The sequence below is a fragment of the Mastigoproctus giganteus genome, chromosome 5 (genome assembly GCF_048544385.1).
Source record: "Mastigoproctus giganteus isolate SK-2022 chromosome 5, ASM4854438v1, whole genome shotgun sequence".
Taxonomy (NCBI): domain Eukaryota; kingdom Metazoa; phylum Arthropoda; class Arachnida; order Uropygi; family Thelyphonidae; genus Mastigoproctus; species Mastigoproctus giganteus.
The window spans coordinates 237,117,585-237,143,147 of record NC_143579.1 but is presented as its reverse complement, the minus strand read 5'-3'; the positions used below and the strand labels follow the sequence as shown (position 1 = coordinate 237,143,147).

The following is a 25,563-nucleotide window of genomic DNA, read 5'->3' as shown; positions in this document are numbered from 1 at the left end:
CTGTTTGTAACATCATTAGCTGATCCCACTGTACTCACCTTAACGGAAGCAAAAACCCTTTCCTTTACACCCCTGATGGTAATTATATCTTTATGTAAATCCCACATCAGTACACTGTGATCACTGCCACCTAGTGGTTCCTTTATCTGCAAATTCTTAATACACGAATGATCACTGCTTATGACCAGATCAAGAGTATTACCCTCTCTGGTTGCCTCTCGAACATGCTGCTGCAGAAAACAACCATCCAATAAATCCACAAAAGTCTTTCTAGTGTGCAAGTGACCAAACCACAAGTTCCAGTCAATATCTGGGAAGTTAAAATTCCCCATTATAAGACATTCTGATTTACTAGCCCACTCTATTTCTATGTACAATTGTTCATTGTATTCATTCGAGTTATTAGGCCTATAACACACTCCTACTCTTATTTTTGCTTTTCAGTGCTTATGTCACATGAAACTGATTCAACAGTGCACTGTTTCTCTATATCAACTGAATGCACTTCTTTTGATTTTATGTTTTTCTTAATTAACAGCATAACACCTTCTCCCTTACTATCCTGTCTGTATACACTGTACTCCCCAAATTCCAATTCTGCATTCCTAATATCTGTGTGACACCACGTCTCTGATATCCCAACAATATTCGCCTTTGATATCTTGATCAACACTTCAAATTCGTCCAATTTATTTACTATACTTCTAGCATTGGTATACATGCAACTATTCTTATTCTTAGTTACCCTAACACATTCCATATACCCACCTGTTTCACGATGACTGCAATCAGTCCCTGAAACCCCTAGCACCCCTCACTCCAAGGCACTGCTTATTCTAATAGAAATAGTGAAACAAAAAAAACCACCTTCACCTCTTCCTGCAGCTACTTTTAACCTTTTAGTCTGAATCCCCCCCCCCAAGCTACCAGTTTTCTTACCCACCTAACACTTCCTTGATAGCATCAGCAAATATTCTTGCACTTTTTCTATTTAAGAGTATCTCATCCCTGTAGAAACAGTCTCTACTGTTAACAAGCACAGACCACGGTGAAAAATATTCTACCCCTTGAGCCTTGCACATTCCCTCCAGGGCCGAATTGATTCACAAGGCTCTCATCGTGTACTCCCTCCTATCGTGTCTGAGCAGAATTGCAGACACTTTCAAATTTAACCCTAACTCGTGTCTGAGCAGAATTGCAGACACTTTCAAATTTAACCCTAACTCGTGTCTGAGCAGAATTACAGACACTTTCAAATTTAACCCTAACTCAAGACTTTTTTGCAACATTGACCTGTATTTATTAAATAAATCTGCAGATCTTCTACTCTTAATGTCATTGGTGCCAATGTGTACAACAATATCACCTTTTGTGCCCTTAAATGATGATATATGCTTTACAACGTCATCAACTTTTGCCCCTGGCAGACATATCCTGATCCTATTCCATCTATCCTTTTTACACAATATATTTCCCATCTCCCTGACAATAGTCACCAACAATAACTAACTCCTGTGGGGCCAGCGCATTCTGCCTTTGAGATTGCCGCTGTGTTGCCTGATGCCCAGGAGTGAGCTCTGACGTTGAGTTGGGCAGCTGAGAGCTTGATGGGCCCTCATTAATTTATTCGAGGGCATCTACCCTACACCTCAAGCTCTCATAGATGCCCATTAGAACGCTGAGTTGATGCCTAATTTCTAGGCACTCTCTGCACCTAGCACACACAAAGACATCCTCCTTGGCTAGATCATGTTCAGTTCCAGAGAGTTTGGCAAACATTTCACAAGTTGCACATTTTTTTTAGGCTGTGATGCGTTGGAGAATCGTCCCCCTCAGTTCTCCCCCGAGTCACAGCACTCCTGCCACTTTGTGACCGTTGCTTTGCTGCTCTAGTCTGGGGCATGATATTTTAAATTAATAAGAGCAATAAATTTAATTAATTAATTGTCAATACTACATTATCTAATAGAATCCTAAATGCAGTATTACGCTATTATTTTTACGTTAGAGCTACCTAGTTACCACAATTAAAAATTTGAATTCCCTACCACTCTATACAAAAACAATGGCTGCAAGATCCGAATGAAACAATGGTTTTACGTATATTAAGTAGTAATCTACAAAAACTCTTATCTAAATTAAAAAGAAAAATAACCAGTGTAACTAGAACTATAAAACTACGTATAAAGTACAATATAAAATAACAATTAGATAAATATAATGGCAAACACTTATTGCTTTTTCTGAGCCTGTAATTGACAGGTGTAATTTTTAAAGAGAGTCAGTGCCTGTGTGTGTGTGTGAGAGAGAGAGAGAGAGAGAGAGAGAGAGAGAGAGAGAGAGAGAGAGAGAGAGATCAATAAATTTTGTTAACATTATTATAATTGGTGTTAACATTGGCAACACTTCATGACCCTCATTTAGCAAACTTGGACACTTTGGGACAAGTGGCCTTACACTAAAACAGTGGTTCTCAAAGTTTGGTAAAACCTAAGGATCCCCTTTAAGCCTTTATTTTCCACAGAACCCTAGAGTTAATGGAATTGCTTCTATGATGTAAAATAAGTGCAATTTAAAAACCTTTGTATTCTAACACATACAGTCCCTAACCACTAAACTGCACTACACTTCTCCTACCAATACTCTAGGGCAGTGGTTTTCAACCGGGGTGCCGTGTAATTTGGGTTTAAATTACTTAAAGTTATTATTTTGAATTTTATATATTTATTTCATTATAAAAAGGGTACAACATAAAGGGTATGGTACAATATCCACTGTACCGTATCTTTTTAATTTTGTGGCGATCTATAATTGATCTTTATTTAGTACCTCTATATAAAGAATAAAATTATTATATATAGGTATATATTAAAAGGTCGAAAACCACTAGGTATTTCTTTTGGCCTAGGGCTGCTGTGAAAAAATTACTAGGACAGTAAGGGTGCCGTGAACCGAGAAAGGTTGGGAACCTCTGCTCTAGGGTCTTGATCCCAATGGGGGGGAAAAAAAATCTTTATCTTGGTCCTCCAACCACACACCTACAGCTGCTGCAACCACCTCAGTCAGATGCATATCTTTTCCCATGGATGTTATCCTTCAGCTTGACGAACAAATAAAAAGTCACCGCAGATCTGAAGAACAGGATGAATGCTGAAACAACTGAAATCCTGCAGTTTGTATGGCAGTCATTGCAAACTGGGAGGTGTGAATGGGTGCATTGTCGTGAAGAACAAGACACCTTTTCACAATTTCCCACATCACTTTTCCTTGATGGCTTCACAAAGTTGACTTATGAGGTTGCCATAATATGCACCAGATGGCAGGTGCATCCTTTTCCAGGTAGCCAATCACGATGATGTCTTCTGCATCGGGGAAAAAAAAAAAAAAAAAAAACTTATGCCAGCTGATGGAGTAATAGAGGACTTCTTGAGAGGTGGAGAACACGGATGCTTCCACAGACTATTTTTCAGTCTCTGGGTCAAAATGATAAAGCCATGTTTCATCCATTATAACAATCCACAACCAGAAATTTTGTGGAGCTTCACGAAGCATGTTCAAGTTAGAGATCCGCATTTGTTTGCAGTATGCCTTTTGCTCATCTGTCAGCATTTGTTGGACCCATCGAGTACTGACCGTTTTCATCTTCAACGATTTCATCAGGACTGAATTACAACTGCCAACTGAAATGCCTACAGACTCAGCTATACACCTAACAGTCATTTGTCTGTCTTGCATCATAGATCATGTACACAGTTGATGTTTCCCCTCAGTGGAAGGTTGTCCAGATGATCTGCATCATCACGCAGGGTTGCACAGTATAGGTTAGAACAATAGCCTGTTTTGTATACAGCTGTGAGAAAACTATGTTTGCTGCAAACATATCAATCTTGTATTGTGGAATCACTTCACCACACAATGTCCCAGTATTACACTGTGCACTTCAAATAAAACACAATGTACAAGGTGTTTGTAAGTAAAGTGCATTACTTCAGTTCACTGTATATGGAAAACCATTAATGGTAGAATCTTGTGTGGAAAATGATCTCTAGATCATGCGGCGTAACTGTAATAATATTACTTTACAGTCAACTCTCAGAATTTGAAGTCTAATTACATTTATACCTGCTGCCTTTCCATACTAGATATTTTCAATCTTTCGTGCTTCTTCAGCCCCTTCATTTAGCAAATCAAAGTATTTACCTCACACTAAAACATCCTTCACACTAAAACATCCATCACACTAAAACATCCTTCTTTATCATTTTTAATTATTTTTCCATTTTTACATCATCCTGGTCACTTCTCCAGCCACTTCAATATATCCCCTAAAAATCAGATTACACACAGCAATAGTAAGTATCATGTTTACTATAAGTTTAAGCATTTGATATAAAATAACTTTTCCCTCAATAATCGACGTTCAAGGTCTTAAAACTGCAGTCTGATTTCTGATGTTCACAAACAACACATAACAAAATATAAATGCAAGACTTTTCACAATCTTTTATTTTATTTTTTAACTGCTGCCGGGCAAGCACTTTTTGATGTCCATTTTAATCTTCAATCTGCCAAGCCTCACTTACTTTTCTTAAGAGCATTTTAATTATCAATTAACTATAATTATCATTAAATTATTCACTCAAATTCCATTTGCTTCAAAGGCAGTATTTATGTATGTCAGCTCTGATATTTCTTAACCAAGCGTCACTTGTATCAGGTGACCAATAAAGTTTGTGCAGTTTTTTTTTTTCAAGGTTGGGTACTTTAGCAAAAATATCCATCAGTGCAATTCAAAAGTATAAGTGATCAGTCAAATGGTGTCAAGCAGATGTGAGGTGCAGTTAGGTAAAAAAATTAAAAAAAAAGTGAAAAAAAAAAAAATGGCTGCTCCCATTACAGTTATTCAAGCATGTTCACTTTATTAGTATAAAATGGGCACAAACACTAAACACGCATCCCATAAGATATGCACAGTATTCAAAGGCCATACAAATAAATGTATAGTCCAAAAATGGTTCAAAAAATTTTAAATCTGGTGATGAGTCACTTGTGCACCCTGTGAGGGGTAGCTAACTGTTATCAATGATAACAAGAGATAACAATGATAATGAGAGAGGGCGCTGACTCTATTTAAAAGTTACAGCTGACAGTTACAGGCTCCGCAAAAACGATAAGTGTTTGCCTTTTATTTACATGATTGTTGTTTTATATTGTACTTAATACGTAGTCATATAGTTATAGTTACGCTGGTTATTTTTATTTTAATTTAGATAAAGAGTTTTTGTGGATTTTACTTACGATAGGTAAAACCGTTATTTTTGTTCGATTTTTGTAGCCATTGTTTTTGTATATAGGGAATTCAAAGTTTTTGTAGGGAATTCAAATTTTTTAATTGAGGTAGCTCTAACGCATAATTATATAGTAATACGCTTCACTGTTTCTATTTCATAGTTTCTATTCAAATACTACTGACATTTAATTTATTGATTTTATTAATTTAAACTACCATGCCCCGAACTAGAGCAGCAAAGCAACGGGCACAAAGTGGCAGGAGTGTTGTGACTCGGGGGAGAACTGAGGGGGGCGATTCTCCAACGCGTCACAGCCTAAAAAAATGTGCAACTTGTGAAATGTTTGCCGAACTCTCTGGAACGGAACATGATATTGCCATGGGGGATGTCTTTGTGTGTGCGCGATGTAAGGAGTGTAAGGAAATCAGGCGACAACTCAGCGTTGTTATGGGCCTATATGAGAGTTTGAAGGACAGGGTGGATGCCCTCGAAGGAAATAAATTGAGGGGCCCATCAAGCTCTCAGCTGCCCACATCAACGCCAGAGCTTGCACTTGGTCATCACGCAACACAGCGGCAACCCCCAAGGCAGAATGCGCTGGTCCCACAGGAACTATTAGTTGTTGGTGACTCTATTGTCAGGGAAACGGGGAACATGCTATGTAAAAAGGATAGGTGGAACAGGACAAGGGTATGTCTGCCAGGGGCAAAGGTTGATGACGTTGTAGAGCGGATATCATCTTTCAAGGGCACAAAAGGTGATATAGTTGTACACGTTGGCACTAATGATATTAAGAGTAGGAGACCGGCAGAATTACTCAACAAGTACAGGTCACTGTTGAAAAAAAGCCGAGAATTAGGGTTGAATTTAAAAGTGTCTGCAATTCTGCCAAGACACGATAGGAGGGAGTATATGATGAGAGCCTTGTCGATCAATTCGGCCCTGGAAAGATTGTGCAAGGCTCAAGGGGTAGAATTTTTTTCAGCCTGGACTGTACTTGTTAACAGGAGAGATTGCTTCTACAGGGATGGGATACACTTAAATAGAAAGGGTGCAAGAATATTTGCTGATGCTATCGAGGCAGTGTTAGGTGGGTCGGAAAACTGCTAGCTTGGGGGGATACAAAGACTAATAGTTTAACAGTAACCGCAGGCAGAGGTGAAGGTGATTCTTGCACAACTTCTATTAGAATAAGAAGCGACCTGGAGCGAGGGGTGTTGGGGGTTTCAGGGACGGATGGCAGTCATCCTGGAATAGTTGGGTATATGGGATGTGTTAGGGTAACAAGGAATAGGCATAGGAGCATGTATGCTTGCATGTATACCAATGCTAGAAGTATAGTAAATAAATTTGATGAATTTGAAGTGTTGGTCAAGACATCAAAGGCGGATATTGTTGGGATAGCAGAGACGTGGTGTCACAAAGATATAAGGAATGCAGAACTGGAATTTGGGGAGTACAATGTGTACAGAAAGGATAGACAGGACAGAAAGGGAGGAGGTGTTATGCTGTTAATTAAGAAAAACATAAAATCAAAAGAAGTGCATCCAGTTGATATAGATGGACAGTGCACTGTTGAGTCAGTTTGGTGTGACATAAGCACTGCAAAAGCAAAAATAAGAGTAGGAGTGTGTTATAGGCCTAATGACTCGAATGAGTACAATGAACAATTGTACAGAGAAATAGAGTGGGCCAGTAAATCAGAATGTCTTATAATGGGGGATTTTAACTTCCCAGATATTGACTGGAACTTGTGGGTTGGTCACTCACACACTAGTCAGACTTTTGTGGATTTATTGGATGATTGTTTTCTGCAGCAGCATGTTCGAGAGGCAACCAGAGAAAGTAATACTCTTGATCTGGTTATCAGCAGTGATCATTCGTGTATTAAGAATTTGCAGATAAAGGAACCACTAGGTGGCAGTGATCACAGTGTGCTGAAGTGGGATTTACTCAAAGAGGTAACTACCGTCAGGGGTAAAGGAAAGGGTTTTTGCTTCCGTAAAGGGGAGTACAGTGGTCTCAGACAGTTTTTAAATTCTGTACAGTGGGATCGACTGACGATGTTCCAAACAGTAAATTCTAAGTGGGAAGCATTCAAGGAATTAATCGTGGAAGCTACTAGAATTTTCATACCGATGAAGAAATATTGTTCAAGGTTTAGGCCTAAATGGTTATCAAATGAACTAATGAGACTCGTGACAGAGAAGAAAAATGCATGGGATGCATATAAATTATCAGGCAACGCAGAAGCCTGTAGCAGATATAAGCTAGTCTGTAATCAGGTCACAAAGGAGGTTCGGCAGGCAAAGGCGGATTACGAGAAATCTTTGGCAAAAGATGCTAAGAAAAACAGCAAGGATTTCTTTACTTATATAAACTCTAAAAGGAAGGGGCTGAATATGATTGGTCCACTTGACATCGATGGTTCGACTGTTGATGATCCTGCTCAGATAGCAAACAAACTGAATGAGTATTTTGCATCTACATTCACACGTGAGGAATCGTTACAGTTTGAAAATGGAAGAAGGTTATCAAATTGTAGCAGTGTGCTTAATGATTTTGTAATAACTGAGAGCAAAGTGGAGGAGAAATTGTTGAAGTTAAACATAAGAAAGGCACCTGGGGCGGATGGGATCTATCTAGTTATATTAAAGGAGGCGGCAAAGCAACTAAGCAAACCCTTAGCCATAATTATGAGAGCATCCTTAGACTCAGGAGAGGTTCCCACGGACTGGAGATGTGCAAATGTATCCCCAATTCACAAAGGAGGTTCGAAGGGTGACACGAATAATTACAGACCAGTTAGTTTAACTTCTGTTCCGGGTAAAATAATGGAGTCACTGGTTAAAGATGCATTGCAGGATCATCTAGACAAGACTGCAGCAATAATTCAGACACAGCATGGGTTTGTTAAGGGAAAGTCTTGTCTGACAAATTTGATTGGTTATTATGATGTGGTCACAAAGGAACTGGATGCAAAAAATAATTTTGATATCATATACTTGGATTTCAGGAAAGCTTTTGACACTGTTGCGCATGGAAGACTACTGTACAAATTGGAGCAGAATGGTATTAAGGGTAAGTTGCTACAATGGATAAAAGGATGGTTAAGTGGGAGAAGACAGAGGGTGGTAATCAATGGGTGCTGCTCTTCGTGGACTTATGTTATTAGTGGAGTCCCACAGGGTTCGGTGTTGGGGCCACTGTTGTTTTGTATATTTATCAATGATATTGATGAAGGTATATCAGGCTTAATGTCGAAGTTTGCAGATGACACGAAGGTTGGCAGGGTTGTTAATGACAGTAATGGCAGTGTGCTACTGCAACAGGATCTAGATAATTTGGGCAGATGCGCTAAGAAGTGGCAACTGAAGTTTAACCTTGACAAATGCAAAGTACTGCATATGGGTAGAAGTAACCCCAGAGAAACGTACCAACTGTGTGGTACTACACTTAAGGTGGTAGAAAATGAAAAAGACCTGGGAGTAATTGTGCAGTCAGATATGAAGTTTTCTGAGCAATGTAGACAGGCTGCTAGGGCAGTCATGGGGTTTTGTCAATGATATATAGGAATTTTGCTAGCAGGGAAAAGGAGGTGATTGTCCCTCTGTATAAGGCAATGGTCAGGCCACGTCTTGAGTACTGCGTACAGGTCTGGAGGCCTCATTTTAGGAAGGATGTAGATTTGCTTGAGCGTGTACAGAGAAGAGCAACACGATTGGTGAGGGGAATGAAGGGATCCTCTTACCAAGAGAGGCTTAAGTTCTGCAAATTGCAGTGGCTGGAGACTAGGCACCTGCGCGGTGATCTGATTGAGGTCTATAAGGCCTTGAATGGGTTGAGCACGCTGAATTCTGATGGGATCCTCCCACTTGTTCAGAATACGAACCTACGGGGACATAAGTTCAAATTAAGAAAGGATAGATGTAGAATAGATGTGCGGAAATTTGCCTTTAGCCAGCGGGTGGTTAATTGCTGGAACAAACTTCCATCTGTCGTTGTGGAAGTTGATAGGTTAAATAAATTTAAGGAGGAACTGGACAGGCAATTGGAGGGTATGGTGTGATTTTTTTTTTTTTTTTTTTTGGCTGATGCTGCATAAGCTCCTACACTGCTTTCTTGCATCAAGTGCCACTACTACTACTACTACAAACTGAAGAGTACCACTGAGTCAGATTGAAACCAAATATGTCAAGTGCCTGCAGAAAGATTCAAGGTGAGCAATGAAACCACTCATTTGCATTTGGGGAAATGTGTACAAAATAAGTAACATGGTTCCATATAAACTAACAACAAACTCCAACGATTATCAATTTGCCTGTTGTCACATAACATCACAATAATGAGCCATTTTTGAACTTTTTGATTGTTGATGTGCAATTAAAAATGGTTTATGTGCAGCAATGCCAAACAATCACATTATTCATTATCATCCTGTGTTGGAAATCCACACACTGAAATCCCCTTCACCAACTGAAGATCTTGTTGCATGTCTGTTGGAATACAAGTGGGATTATCCATATCTACCCTCTAACCAAACTATCACAAGGTATAAAATGTTTTTGTTCATTTTATCCTAAAAATCAGCACAAAATTTTTTGGCCACCTGACACAATCAGTTTTTTCTATCCATAATCAGTCAATATGGCTTAGTATTTTCAATCTTCTTTTGCAGAGCAGAATATACATACATTTTCTTGGAAGTATTGTAATAATATTTGGAAAAATTTCAATTAATATTAACATGAGGAAATGGTTCTGAATTTAACGTTTTAAGTAGAGAACAATATTTAAAATATTTTTAAACAAAAATAAGCAAGAAAAAACATTACCTGGAGTAACATTAACACCAAATGGGCCTTTAGGAATTTGTTGGCCTGCAAAGAAGACATTAACAGAATGCATTCCAGTAGTTTGAGCTACATATTCACAGCGGTAGACATCATCAGATACTTTCTTCACACGACATGGTACAGTGTTTCTATCACCCTTAGGATCAAGTATAACAACTTCTACTTGACCTTTGCCGGCATCTAAAAAATAAATGGGGGGGGGGAACAGAATGTTTACTTTGAAAATAATTTATTCAATACAACTAGTAACGGATTACAATTTATAACAAAACAAATACTGCATCTTACATTAATTGCAAATTATTTAAAATCGCATTCTTATATTAAATTAAGTAAAACAGTTTTAATATTTATAATAAATACATCAATTTGAACACAACATACATCGGTATGAAGCTGCATAGAGCAAAATTATTTATATTAATACTTTTGAAGGAGCTGATTTGAAAGTTTAAAAAAAATTTTGAAAGTTCTTGCTTGCAAGACAAGTGAATTGAATTTCCAATCATTCTGAAAAAACCAAACACTTTGCTTGCACCTTTATGATGATGGAATTGTTAGTACTTCTGCATATATTCTCTTGTGACAGGCTATTCCATGGGTTCCACGATCACAAAGCTCACTAGATTCAGCTTTCCAACCTTGGGAAGGAGCAGCATGATTTTTCTTCAGGAATTTTTTTTTCCCCTGCACTTTGAAAAATTAGCATATACAAATTTTTACGGTCATCCTCAGTATGAAATCGAATCTTTCTGCTGTCTCTTTTTCTGGCCCTCATTATAAAGTTGTAAATACTGCATAAACAGGAGATCAATGCAGTCTAGGACATGGATTATAGATTAATGTATGAGGACAAACAGAGTGTGCAAATAAATGAAAAGAAAAATGTGCAAGATCTAAAATAGATTTTTTATTTAGATCTTGTTTGAACCAGATGTAAGCAAGAGTAGAGGTGTGGCATCCACACCACACAAAGGAATGGCCAGCCCTCTGCATCAGTAGACAGTATTAGGTGGGAGATGACCCACTGCCTCGTACAAAACCATCTCTTTGCTTACTGGAGGATTGAAATGGTAAAACTACATTTGGTCTCTACAGAAAACTCTAGCATCCCCAATCTCTTCTATCATGGAGTATGGATCATGCATTTTGAGGTTATGACAGACATAATGGTGAGATCCAATATTCCTTACATTGAGGATACAGCTTTAATTAGAATTGCCTGGTGTCTGGTTTTGAACCAGACACCAGGCAATTCTAAGACTTTGAGCTTACTGTCCAATAAACAAATCAAGCAAATACTGGACATATAAATGTTCAGTGTTTAATTAAATAATTTTTATTACTTTAATTGTAGTTATATTTAGTTTTTCATTACAGTTGTTTTAAGTTTTAAATTTTGCAATCCTTGTTGCTGTTTAGGTAGAACTGTATTATTGTTTAATCTTTATAATTTTGTCTATATAAGAATAACAAAGTTTCAACTATTTCAACAAAATTTAAATCTGTGGACAGATGAATGTAAGTTTCTGCACTGAATCTGTATGAAGTAAATTTGTATGCATGTGTGTGTGTGTGTGTGTGTGCGTGCGCGCGCGCACACACACACACACACACACACTTAAAAAGGTATGATATAATTAGGTACTTTACCAAGTCTACCTTTAAAAAAATATATAAATCTAGCCTCTAACACACTTATCAGTAATTTTTAGTTTACTTTGTGAGAGTGAGAGAGATTGTTTGTTGTTTGGTTTTTAGGAGCATTAGCAACTAAGGCCATATTGCTCCGGGATATGCGGTGGTCATTCCCTGACCTTTCCACATCCTCCATATTTGGTGGTGACGGGCTCGAACCCCGGTCTAAGCAAGAAGCATGTGCTATGCACTGCTTCTCCTTCCCACCTGGCTACGGAGGCGCCAAGAGTGAGAGAGAGATTGGAAAATTATTTTCTTCTTCAAGAGGAGTGTTTCCATTTACAATGGGTTTCCTCAGCCTACACTACAAGTTATTTCTTGTTAGGAAATTTTTCCCACCATAAAGTGTGGTTCAGGGTGTCTTGGTCGGTTAAGCCTCTGGCTGTCATGCACTCCCATACTCCATCCATCCATGTCCTACTAAGTCTTCCTCTTCTCCTTCTTCCAGGAGGTATCCATTCCAGGATAGCCTTTAGTTATCTGTTTTCTTGCATCCATTTTACATGTCCACACCATGTTAGATGCTTTTCTTTGATTGATGGTGTCAATAGTCTTTTTCACTTCCATTTTTTCCTTTATGTCTTCATTCCATTTTCTGTCTCTTCTAGAAGTTCCTGCTGAGCGTCTCCAAAAATCCATTTCTGTGGAGAGCAATTTGTTTCTGCTCACCTATTCAATGTCCAGGTTTCCGCTCCATACAATAGAAGACTTTGTACAATCGTTTGAAATAAGTTTCTTTGTTTTATTTAGGATATTTTTGCTCCACAGAACAGAGTTTAACATGCCAATACCCTTTCTGCAATTCTCTTATTGATCTCTGCTTGGGACGATCCATCACTTTGTAAGATTGATCCCAAATATTTGAATTTATTGACTTGTTTAATTTTAAAACCTGAAATATTTAGAACGTGTCCTGGTCCTGAAGACAACGTTTCAGTCTTGCTAAAATTGATTTTTAGACCCCATTGTTTATATTCCTCAAACAATTGATGACATGCATACTTTGCACTTCTAAGTCTTGTGCTATCACCACCTGATCGTCTGCAAAAAGTAAATTGTGAATATAGGTGTTCTTGATTGGAAAATTATAAGAAAGCAAATTAAAGCCACGGGGGAAGAACAAGGTCCAATTTTGGCCAATTTTAAACTAACAACTCCCTCTAACGGATAGAGAAAATAATGGGTTTTAATTAATAAAATGGAAATACGAAACACAATCAGAAATAAAATGCCTGGGAAATATTAATATGCCACCCAGGATGGTCAGAGTCCATGTGCACACTCAAGGATTGTAAAGATGTACTGAGAAGCAACAGAAAGAAACCATCAATCACCATTTACAGTCATCAACTGTTTTTCCAATGCATTCAAGAACAGAGTATCAGCCTCTTTATATAAAAGTGTCATATCCCTACAAGGGCCAATAAATTTATAAAAGGTTGCAAAGAAATGGGCGATGTTTCTTTACCAATGAATTTTATTTTGACTTTTACCACTCAGTAGTTATAGTAATAATAAAAAAACATACCTAAAATATATAAGGATGAAGCATTAAAACAGTTCTGCTCAAATACTGATGACTAAAATTTAATGTAAACATTATTTTTTATCAAGTTTATTAAGTGCTTTATGATTTTTTTTGCCAGTTTATTATATTTCTCCAATATATTGAGTCTGTTTATTAAGTTTGCCATATGTAACATTTTGTGTTAGTTTATTAATTTTTGTCTTATTTATTTGTAATAAAGTGATTTAAATAGCTTGCTGTACTACTTTGGATTACTTCAAAATCTCTTCCATTTGTAGGCAATATGATCAGAGTCTTGACTTGGATAAAAAAAAAAAAAAAACTTTATTCATATGTAATCTTTAAACCAACATTTTATTATGTACAGTAGTAAAGAAATATCCTATGATTAAAATAAGGAACATTTTATGTGCATTAGTTTATTAAGCAGCAAGTTCAAAAAGTTTGTTTTTTGAATTCTGGAAACTATGCTCTTGACTCAGATTACATAATTTTATATTTTTAATAGCAAACATACTGAATGTATTATTCCTTTTTCATATGAGAAAAATATTATTTGTACATTCAGGCAAAAAAAAAAAAAAAAGTAGAAACAGCTATTCGAGGTTATTATCCTTCTCTTCCATCTCTACTTAATGGATTATTCTTATATTAATATTAAGAAAATAAATTATTTACTATTATTATACATGCCTTTAGTAAAGATATCAAAATATGTTGGCCTGCCAACCATTACTCCTGTTGGTTCTAATCCAGGACCAGAGGCAGTTACTTTTTTATGATCACCAGCATGACCTTCAACCATAACATTGAAAGGACTCTTTGGAACTTCCTTTCCAGCAAACATTACTTTAACCTACAAAATTATTTAGAGGATGTTTATTATGCTGATTATACATAAAGACTCATCAAAAGTTCTAATATCAACCTATTCAAAGCACTTGTTACAAATTACATGTGTTATTAAAAAGTTTGGGGTATTCTGCACAACCTCTTTCAAGATATTCATGAGTATCCAAACATATGCATACTCATGAATATCATGAGTAAGCAAGTATGCCAGGCATTATTAAAACAATGTCTGAATTGACCTTTGTTTCAATAATGTAACCCTAAAAATAGCCTTGGTCTGGAGTAGCACAAAGTTGCATAAGGCCCAGATAAAAAAATTTTCATGCAAACTTAAATTTGCATCATCAAACCATATCCAAACTTTACTTTTACTTCAACTAACAATAAACACAGTGGCTTCAGACAGTTAAAACTTTGAAGTAATATCACCCAAAAAGAAAAGGTAAAATATTTAATATTGCTGGACATGGTGCTGACTTGCTGTACCACATTAAGTCTAATATACAGGATGTTTCTCAATGTATGTTTCCATACTTTCAGGATCGATTCAGGAACCTGAAAACAATGAAAAATGATTATATATGTCCAATTCTGAATAGTTACAGAAAGCTGTGGCTATCTGAATTTAAAAAAAAAAAAAAATTACTATGCAGCTAGGTGTATGTTTGCTCATTCTTATTTTAATTTTTATATTTTTATCATTTTGAATATTTTTTACAACTGAAAACTCCATAGCAATATTTTTTAAATTCAAACAGCCATAATCACAATTATTCAAAATCTAATAGTTCCTGTGTCACATTCTGAATAATTTCTTCAGCTATTATAAATCTGTGACCTTACAAGGAGTTTTAAGCTTGGGAGAGAGGATTAACAGGGAGTAAATTTTTCCTTAACTTGTAACAAGTCAGCCAACTATCATGCCAGTGACACTACTTATGCATATTTGTGTATTCATACATTTGTCATAAAAATACTTGCTGGTAACAAAACAGCAATGATCACTTTTACTTGGGAAACTTTCACTTACTTTTTAAATGACTCATGTATTCTAAAGTAATTCTATTAAAATACAACCAAATGTTTTTTAATTAGTTAAATATGATTCCAAATATTATTGCCAATATGGCCAGTGAGGAGTATGATTATATGCAGCAAGACAATCAAAAGAATGAAACTACACTTTACTACATAGAGGTAAAGCATTTAATGGCTTGTCATGAATAATCTAAGTGAAAAAAAATTAATAAAAAAGGTATCTTACACACTCCCTTGGCACTTGAAAAAAAATTAAACTATTTACAGTTGTATCTTACTGCTTAACATACATAATATATAAATTAGATTCTTTACAATACTTATATCAGAAGAGAACAGCAAGGTATATGAAGAAATTGCTGTGAGACAAAAGTTACTATCGAGTCATAGTGCTCATCAACAGATATGACATGGCTATTCTTGACAAAGATGGCAGGTGACCAGTGATGTATGGTCACATTAAGCAGCCATTGCTGGGAACCTGTTTTCTGTAGACTGAACCCGAATTTTTCTGCTATTCTAGAAAAGCTGCAAACCGCAGAGGAATTCCCCACTGACTGCTACTGGTGCCAAACCTACAACTGCTAGTGCTATTTGAACAACAGTCCTAGTTACAGTACCAATTAGGGATCACCTCCCCTCCCCTAAAGTTTGCAGCTTCACTAGAATAGCAGAAAAATGCAGGCCTACATGCAAAAAAAAAAAAAAAAAAAAATACAAAAATACTCCCACTACATCTCTCCAACATGATCCTCATCAGGTGCCACACAATCATCTTCCACATCTGCCAAGAACAAGCAAGTTGCCTGTGTCACTAAGCAGGGGCAACTGATCACATAATAACCTTTGTCTCATAGCACTTCTTTACATTCCTTGTTCTCTCCTGATGTCAGTATGCAAATCCACAATTCTGTGAGTGATATAATGCTCCTCTATGTCAGCTTACAGAAAATCAAATTTTTACAATTTAAATCTTGATGTTGATTTCATGCCCATATTACTTCACTATTAATATGATGCTATTTATCGTATTTAAATTAACTGTTCCAACGTTTCAGCAATTTGCTTTTCTACATGCAAAACATGTAGAAAAGCAAATAAATTTTCTACATGTCATACCTACCTATTGTAGTAAAGACATTTCATTTTCATAAAACTTATATTACTTATCAACAAAAAAAATTTTTTTTTTTTTTTAAAATCAGCAGGAAATACCTATTTTTGGCTGCACTATAGCAAAGCCAGAAATAGCTGTTTTCCAAACAGCCACTTATGTTCACAAACTGATCACTTTTTTTTTAAACTGTAACAATATGATATTTTGTATCTGAGTACAATGATTACACAGTTAGCACTTGGGGACTATACCATAAGCCCATGAAACTACTTGTGCTATGTGTACTTTTTTTTTTTTTCTTTTCTAAGACTGCTACAAGCCTACTTAAGTAGTAAATCAAATGAGCCAAAATCACTGGATGGCAAAACAGCAGCTTCTGTATGTCACAAATCCAGGCACTACCAAGAGATACATCCAGACCATCATCTTCCAACGTGTTCTATATGGAGCAGAAATTTGGAGTTATGCAACCAAAACTACACTAAAGCCACTATATGCAGCCAAGTTTTGGTTACTTAAATGGGCCACATGGAAGTCTCAGTTACCTCCACAGCAACAAACTACAGCAATGGCCATGGCTCTCAGTCTGGAATGATTGCCAGTTAAGATGGAACAGAGGCACTTAGCTTTCACTGTAAAGATGCTCACAGGAAAGATATCTGGCCCCAATGTCGGGACATGATCCACTGGAGAGTTCCTCCTCCTGCACTGAGAGCAAAGCCACAGTTGTGCTTGACCCGTGGAAGACTGCATATCTCTGAGAGAGTTCTACCCACACAAATGTTTAAGACAATACAATTGCTGGACATAGATTTAAACCTGTTTGCCTATGACAAACAGTACAGGATCTTAACGAAAGCACATGATTTTCTCCCCACCCCAGTAGGGTGACAAATCTGAACTGTAAAAAATCTATCTGTGAAAAAAAAAAAAAAACTATCTGTGCCACTATTCTGAACCAGGAATCCTATAATCTAGATGTATGGAGAACTGCTTCACATGGCATCTGTGTTCATGGATTTTATTTTATTTATTAATTTTGCTTTATGATTATATATCTTGTTATTTTATTATATTACTATTCATGTGAAACCCCTGGCAGCATGCCATGATGGGTGCATTGCATTGTGTCTTTACGTATGATAAAGATTAAATATAACATCTGAATGTAAGATAAGAAGCCCATATATTGCTTTTTTATTTTTAAAAGAAACATTCACTACAACAAACTATCTGTAATGGCATATTTTACTGTCTCAGAAAAATTGATTTTTTTTTCAATAAAGCAACTGCACATTATAATTGCTCATCCCTATTCTTAAGAAAATAAAAAAATAATTTACCTTATGTGGACCCTCAGTTTTTGCTGTATATGTTACCGTGTATGTCTTGCTACGATCATCATTGAATTTTATCTGTACCTAAAAAAAAAAAAAAAAAAAAAAAATTTATATATAAAAATTATTTAAGAAACAAAAAAGCACTAAAAATTAAATAAAGCATCTATAAAGAATGTAGGTAGGCCACAAGTCATAAAACACTATTGCAGCAATTTTTTCCTACCAATACTTGGAGTTAATTTTCTTTTTATGTTTCATGACACTAAACTTATACAGCAGGCCTTTGTTATAACGCGGTTCGCTTTATGCTGATTCGCTATACCGCTGTTCTTATATTATAACCCATATCTATAACACTGTCACAAATCGCTATAATGCTCTTTTACCATCATACAGATTGCATTTTTGGCATATTTAACAAAAACGTTTCATCTGATGGAGTCGATAGCTTGAAAATGAATAGCAAAACAGCATTAAAACATTTCCCACGCCGACTTGAGAAATTTTCCCACGCTCAGTGAAATTTTCTCGCACGCTAATTTAACTGCAGTAGAGTGACTTGTTACATATTCTGAGATCAACATTTTAAAAAATGATCAGGTATATTGCTTGTAATATTTGCGTTATATGCATTTATCCGAAGTCTAGTCATCACTCAGTACAGTATTAGACATTGTGCGTAACGGACAGTTTACTCGAACATTGTATCATAATTAATGCAACCAACGCAGTTACATTTTTGAAGAGTTAATGATGGCCAATAAGAATGAAAAAGCAACAATGTCTGGGCGCAGTATGAAGACTATAAATGTAAGAAAAAGACTGAATTTGAAAATTAAATTAGACGTTTTGAAGCGAATCGATTCCGGTCAATGACAAGCGGATGTGTGCCATAATTTAGGACTTGCAAGTTTAACTGTAAGAACAATTATAAAAAAAAATAAAGAATTAATTTTAGCAGCAGGAAAGATAGCTGTTCCATTGCAAGCAACTAGGGCTAAGCCGGCTATTAGGATTTTATTGAAGATAATATCCAATGTAGAATTCAGTTAAGTTAAATATTATAAAAAAAAAAAAAAAAAAAAAAGAGAGAGATTAGCCAATATGATGATCTTAAGAAAACTCACCTTAAAAAAAAAAAAAAAAAAAAAAGAGAGAGAGAGAGATTAGCCAATGTAGAACCATTTAAAATTAGTAAGGGCTGGTTGAATAGATTTAAAATCCAGGGAAAGCCACAAGTGCAGATTAAGGAACCGAAACTTTCAAAAAAGAACTTGTTAAATTATTGAAGAGGGATATTATGTGTTATACTTCTCAACAAGTTTTTAACATAGATGAAGCAGGACGTTTGTGGAAACGAATGCCTAAAAGAAGTTTCATATTGAAAGAAGGAAAAAACATGCCAGGTTTTAAAGTGGCGAAGGATCGGTTGACTTTATTGTTGGGTGGTAATGCTGTGGTGGATTTAAAATTAATACTGCTTTTAGTTTATTTGGAAGAGGGCCAAAGTTCAACCCAAAATTGACACATTTTTCTTGATTAAATTCATCAATTAAATTAAATCAATTTAGATCAATTAAATTCATGATTTTAATTGGAATTTTAAATTTAATTTTGATACATAAGTAGTTACCACATAATTATATACGTATGTAATGCAGAATATTTTATATGTATAAATATTTGAATATTAAATATTTTGACCGACGTTTGTGCATCTTTTCACTACTGTTTATTATTGATTAGGAAATATCCATGGCACCGACTGCAACTCACAAATACATATGTTACCTTATGGGAATGCGCCGCTCGCTTAGCGCGGATTCACTTAGCACTCTGTTTTTCCGGAACGAATTATCAGCATTAAGCGGGGGCCACCTGTAATGGCAACAAATATCTTCTGTCTTCTCAGTCTTCAACCCGTACATGATACTGAATACTATAGGTTCTTATATTTTACTTAATTTAATTTAACTTATATTTAATGAAAACCTCAAATATAAGATATTTGAGGTTTTCATTAAAAAAAAAATTCAAGTAAAAGGAGACTATGTCCAACCCACACAATAATTAATAAAATTTTACTTTTTTTTGAAGAAAATTTTACTTACTGGTTCTAACTGGCCAGCAGGATTCTGAATAGCTACTTGCACATCTCCTTTGCCAGCACTGAATGTTTCTACAGTGAAGTTTGTAGGAGCTCCTACAACAACACCTGTTGGTTCTATACCAGGACCATAACACCTTACTCTATTAGGATTAATACGAGGTCTGAGAGGAGCACCAGGCTTTAGTTTAGCATTGGGAAACTGGGACAGATACGTCATCATTGAGAGCTCATCCACATTGGGATTCACCATTTCCTCTGGTTTAACTAGCTGTAAAAAAAAAAATAATAAATAAATAAATAAATAAATAAATAATTGTAACAGCTTTCCATTAATGTTATTAAAAATGAAATATTATCAGTACAAAAGTTTTTTTTTTTTTAAATCTGATTATAAAATTCAAATGATGGAAATAAAATTGATTACAGGAATGAATAACAGCTTAAGTTGGTTTTAATAAAGGCAAATGCGAAGAAGCCAAACTTATTCAGCATCTACTTAAAAGAAAATAGCATCCGGCTTCATCTTTATCCACATATCTGTTCATTAGCTATTTATTTTAAAAAGTTACTAATCTCTTGACTAAACAGAATTTCTTATATCCAGTCAATAACTACATTTCCTTAATTTAAGTGCATGTCCTATAGTTTGAGAAAAGAGCAAAAAAATAATAATAATAACCCCATTAATTAATTTACTCAAGCTTTTCAAAGTTGTAAGTACTTGAAACCCACAAAATTGAAGTATCTCATCATGGCAATGTTTTACATCAGATATTGATTGATTGATTGATTGATCAATAACTTAACCTTACTGCTCTTTGATACATCTTTTTCCATTAGATCTGTATAGGGGTTTGGCAATCTGTCCTACTGCTTCCTTTAATATTCCTGTTTGCACCTTTTTTTTTTTTTTACATTCAAGCATGGTGATTTCTCCATCAATTCATTTTACATGCGTGATTTTTATTCCCAGATGGTCAACTTTTTTATCCATCAAAAAGACTACACTTGGACACTGTCAACACTGCTTGAAGAACTTCATATCTGACTATATCATAACTGCCAAATCCCTTTCTAGCCCATCAAGTGTGTAAACTATTCTGAAGTCACTATTTCCCCAAGTACAAGACCTTGCATTTTGCTGCATTAAAATATAACTGAACCTATCCAAGTCAGGATAGATGTGCAGAAGTTTGCCTTCAGCCAGGTGGTTGATTGTTGGAACAAACTTCCATCTGTTGTTGTTGTGGAAGCAGGTAGTTTAAATAAATTCAAGGAAGAATGAAGCAAATTATGAAGGGAATGGGCAGGTGATGTAGAAAGGTTTTTTATGGCTAATGCTTTATAAGCTAAGTCATCCCAATGGGCTTTATATACTTAGTCATCCCAATGGATCACTGCTTGGCACTGTTCATTAACCCATCAACTGGATGGGTTATCAACTGGAAATTGATACACATCCTCTATCCTTTCATCAATGTCATTTATGAAAATTAGAAATAGTGTTCCTAGAACCAATCCATGAGGGCAAACCTACTTCTAACATTACAATAATTTAATGTGTAACCCTCTGCCTCCTGCCCTATAGCCACTAAGTGATCCATCTTAGAATCTTACTCATGATCCCAACTTATTAGAGCTGCTGAAATGGGTATGGAGAAGGGCAATGAGATTGGTGAGGGGAACAACAGGGTGCTCTTACCAAAAAGGGCTTCAGTTCTGCAAATTTTGACTACCCTTCACTGTCTGGAGACACTCTGCAAGGTGATCTGAATGAGGTGTTCAAGGCTTTGAATGGGTTGAGCAAACTAAATGTTGATAGAATTTGTAAGCTTAAGCTTATTTAAAAAAAAAAAAAAGAAAAGAAATTTTTTTTATAAATAAATAAATTAAGATAATAATAATAATAAAGTATATGGGCGAAATTAACATGGGAACATTCTGTATAATTTGTATAATTAGAAAATTTCAGTGAACAACAATTATACACGCAACGAACAGTTGTAATGGGATAATGAATAGTCATTAGGAAAATATCTTAGGGCGAGACCATATTTCTCAGAAGTACGGTGAACATTCGACTTACTGAGGGGAGATCAGGTTGAAATTCAGGGGAAATTTAGGTAAAGTTCAGATATATAAGGACTGGTTTGGTGGCAAGTAAGCGGAGTTTTTCGGAGTTAGCAAGTTGGGAAGCAGTGAGAAAGTTAGTAGTCGAGAGAAGTTGTGGTTGGGAGTTGTAGTTAGGTGCAGATATGTAACTAGTAGTTCAAAGAGAGTAGATAAATTTATAGTAAGTGGGCCATTTAGTATGAATAGGCCACATTAAAGTGAGTTTTATCGAGGAGAATCTTGGATAATAACAAGGAATCTGATGTGGAAGCTATTAAAGAAAGTGCTGGAAGATCAAGGATCTGGTCCCAAAACTCTGAGAAATGAAGGTTATTGTAAGTACTGTTTCGTATTATTATTCCTAGTCAAGGAAATAATCCAAAAAAAGGGAGAAAGGCATTCTGAAATCCTAACTGATAAATTTGACTAGCCTAGGAGGTAGCTGGATAATCAAATTGGATGTCGTAAAGAACTATATATAATTCAATTTAGAATGAGATATAGAATGGACTTGTTGAAATTGTCGATCCCAGTGGGGGAACATCTGTAATATGGAAAAAAGTTTTCTTGTGATAAATTTTGTATGTATTTAAGTCAGTTTCTATAACTAAACATGCTAAAAATTTTTCATGTGTATTGTTAATTGTCTCACTAAATTTTCTAGCTAAATAAATAAATTGCCTGGAATTTTGTTAACACAGTCAGAGGCCCCAGGATAACTTGTAGTTACCAGATAAAATTAATGTAGGTAAAAAAAATTGTATATAAATAAGTAACTAATTATTTATATATAATAGTACACAGAAGAAGGAGTGTACGCCTACAATTGACATGCCTATTAAGAAAGGAAGTCATACAAATTCTTCCTTTTGCTCAAACAATGCACATGAAAGAGCATAAATTCCAATTGATGAAGGTTGTTGTTGTTGTAGAGGTTTTTCGGCACAAGGGCAACTGTGGCAATTGATGAAGGATGGTAGGAGAATAGATATGCAGAAGTTTGCCTTCAGCCAGTGGGTGGTTGATTGATGAAAGGCTTCCATCCATTGTTGTGCAAGTGGAGAGTTTGAATAAATTCAAGGAAAAACTAGACAAACTATTTGGAGGTGATGGATAGGTGAAATGGGATTTTTTTTTCTTTTTTTTTTTTGGCTGTTGCTGTATATGCTTGCTTTCTTGCATCATTTTCCACTATTAATTCTAATAATATTCCAGCTTAAAGAGGGACCGAGACAAATGTTTTGTTAATATCCAAATAAACAGTGTCGAAAATAATTCTTATACCCTATTCCAAGCTCACAAGTAATTTTGTCAAAATAGCTAACCGAATAATTTTGCTGAAACAAAACCAACTATGCGTCCTTCAGAATTCCACTTCTATCTAAATGTCCCTGCCTTATACTCTTTATCACTACCTCCATGATTTTCCTTAACACTGAAGTCAGACTGACCAGTCTGTAGTTACTAAATTTGCTCTTAGAACCACTTATGTATTGGCACTTCTCTGATCCAAAGGAATTCTTCCTGAATTCAAATGATATTCTCATTCATTTTAATGGTTCATCTCTCTCTCTCTCTCTCTCTCTCTCTCTCTCAAAATTACTGGATATATGCCATCAACTCTAGGTGTCTTACTTGCCTTTAGGTTTGAAAGTTTTTTTGATAACAATCGGCTGTAATTTCAATATTGCAAATTTCATACTGCTCAATGGCACAGCTCTCTTCACTATAAATGGTTTTTATCTGTAAGGATAGATGCCCTTTCAATTCATTGGCAACATGAAGTGATGAACTGAAGAGGCAACCATTCATCAACAACTACATCCATTATGCAAGAATTCAATCTGATTAATTTTCCTCTTTGTAATCACATACACGAAAAACTTGTTCTGCCTTTTTATTGCTCTCTCAGCCAGTGAATAAAACCAGCTTTTGTCAACCTTAACTATTCTGTGGTACTATCACATGAAATTCCCCTATATCAGTTGTTAATGTCTATGCACTAACAGACTGTAGTCAAAATTTTATTTATTTATTTATTTTTTTTTTTTTTAATTTTTACATACCTGAGGAATACCTAACCATTTATCAGCAAGATCCATGGCCTCCTTGGCATTTTTGAGTGCATTCTCAGGTTTCCAATCAGGCCAATCAGGACAAAGACCTAAAATATATACAAAAATATCAATAATGTTTATTCTTCTAGATTTTTTTAAAATGCATAACAAGCTTTATATTGGATTACTAGCAATCTTATTATTGCTTAACCACCTATCAGTGTATAGTCCAAGCAAAAAATCTGATTTTAATGCAAAATTATTTGTCTACTATACCAGACTCACCTAAAGGTTAATTTTAACTTAAAAATAATGTTTTTTATTAAGAATTTTCTTCTTTTCAATCACACAATACAATTCTACAAAATTCAAAAAGAAAAGGAATTAGTAAATAATGGATAACATACCTGATAACACCAATAAAAGATAATACTATTATACGGAAAAAGTTTCTTGAGGAGCGTGCAAAGAATATCTGCAAGAATATTTGCTGATGATATTGAGGCAATGTTAGGTGGGTCAGAAAACTGCTAGCTTGGGAGGGGGATTCACAGACTAATAGATTAACAGTAGCCACAGACAGAAGTGGAAATGATTCTTGCACCGCTTCTATTGGAATGAGCAGAAGCCCAGAAAGCAAATTGCTGGGGATTTCAGGAACTGCTGGGAGTCATGCAACAAGTAAATACATGGGCTGGTTTAGAGTAACTAAGAGAAAGAATAGGTGCATGTATACTTGCATATACACCAGTGCTAGGAGTATAGTAAATAAATTTCATGAATTTGAAGTGCTAATCAAGACATCAAAGGAAGATATCATTGGGATATCAGAGACGTGGTGTCACTCAGATATAAGGGATGCAGAATTAGAATTTGGGGAGGACAACATGTACAGAAAGGATAGATAGGATAGGAAGGGAGGAGAGTTTATGCTGTTAGTTAAGAAACACATAAAATCTAAGGAAGTGCATCCAGTTAACATAGATCAACAGAGCAATGTTGGGTCAATTTGGTGTGACATAAGCACTGGGAAAGCAAAAATGAGAGTGGGAGTTTGTTATAGGCTAAAATACTCTGATGAGTACAATGAACAATTATACAGAGAAATAGAGTGGGCCAGTATATCAGGATTTTAACTTCCAGGATATAGACTGGAACTTGTGGATTGGTCACTTGGACACTAGCAAGGCTTTTGTGGATTTATTGGATGATTGTTTTCTACAGCAGCATGTTAGAAGGGCAACAAGAGGGAGTAACACTCTTGATCTGATTACCAGCAATGATTATTCATGCAATAAGAATTTACAGATAAAGGAACCACTAGGTGGCAGAGATCACAGTGTACTGATGTGGCATTTACTTAAAGCTGTAACAACCACCAGAGATAAAGGAAAGGGTTTTTGCTTTCGTAAAGGTGTCTACAGTGGTCTCAATTTTTTTAAGTTCTATACAGTGGGACCAACTGATGATGTTACCAACAGAAAATTCTAAATGCGAAGCATTCAAGAAAGTAATTTTGGAAGCTACTAGGCTTTTTGTTCCAACTAAGAAATACTGTTCTAGG

The 25,563-nt window shown here is 35.7% G+C and overlaps 1 protein-coding gene across 4 annotated transcripts in view; it reads right to left on the bottom strand.

Moving 5' to 3' along the window:
* The window catches only part of LOC150086308 (filamin-A-like), a 470,984-nt gene that overhangs the window by 291,771 nt on the left and 153,650 nt on the right, over positions 1–25,563 (bottom strand). For all 4 annotated transcript variants that reach the window (XM_090374465.1, XM_090374466.1, XM_090374467.1 and 1 more), the window contains exons 4-8: positions 24,009–24,106; positions 19,832–20,098; positions 17,724–17,801; positions 14,067–14,229; positions 10,127–10,327 (exon numbers count right to left, since the gene is read on the bottom strand). In XM_090374465.1, the coding sequence (XP_090230591.1) occupies positions 10,127–10,327; positions 14,067–14,229; positions 17,724–17,801; positions 19,832–20,098; positions 24,009–24,106 (807 nt within the window). The remainder of the gene's footprint in view (positions 1–10,126; positions 10,328–14,066; positions 14,230–17,723; positions 17,802–19,831; positions 20,099–24,008; positions 24,107–25,563) is intronic.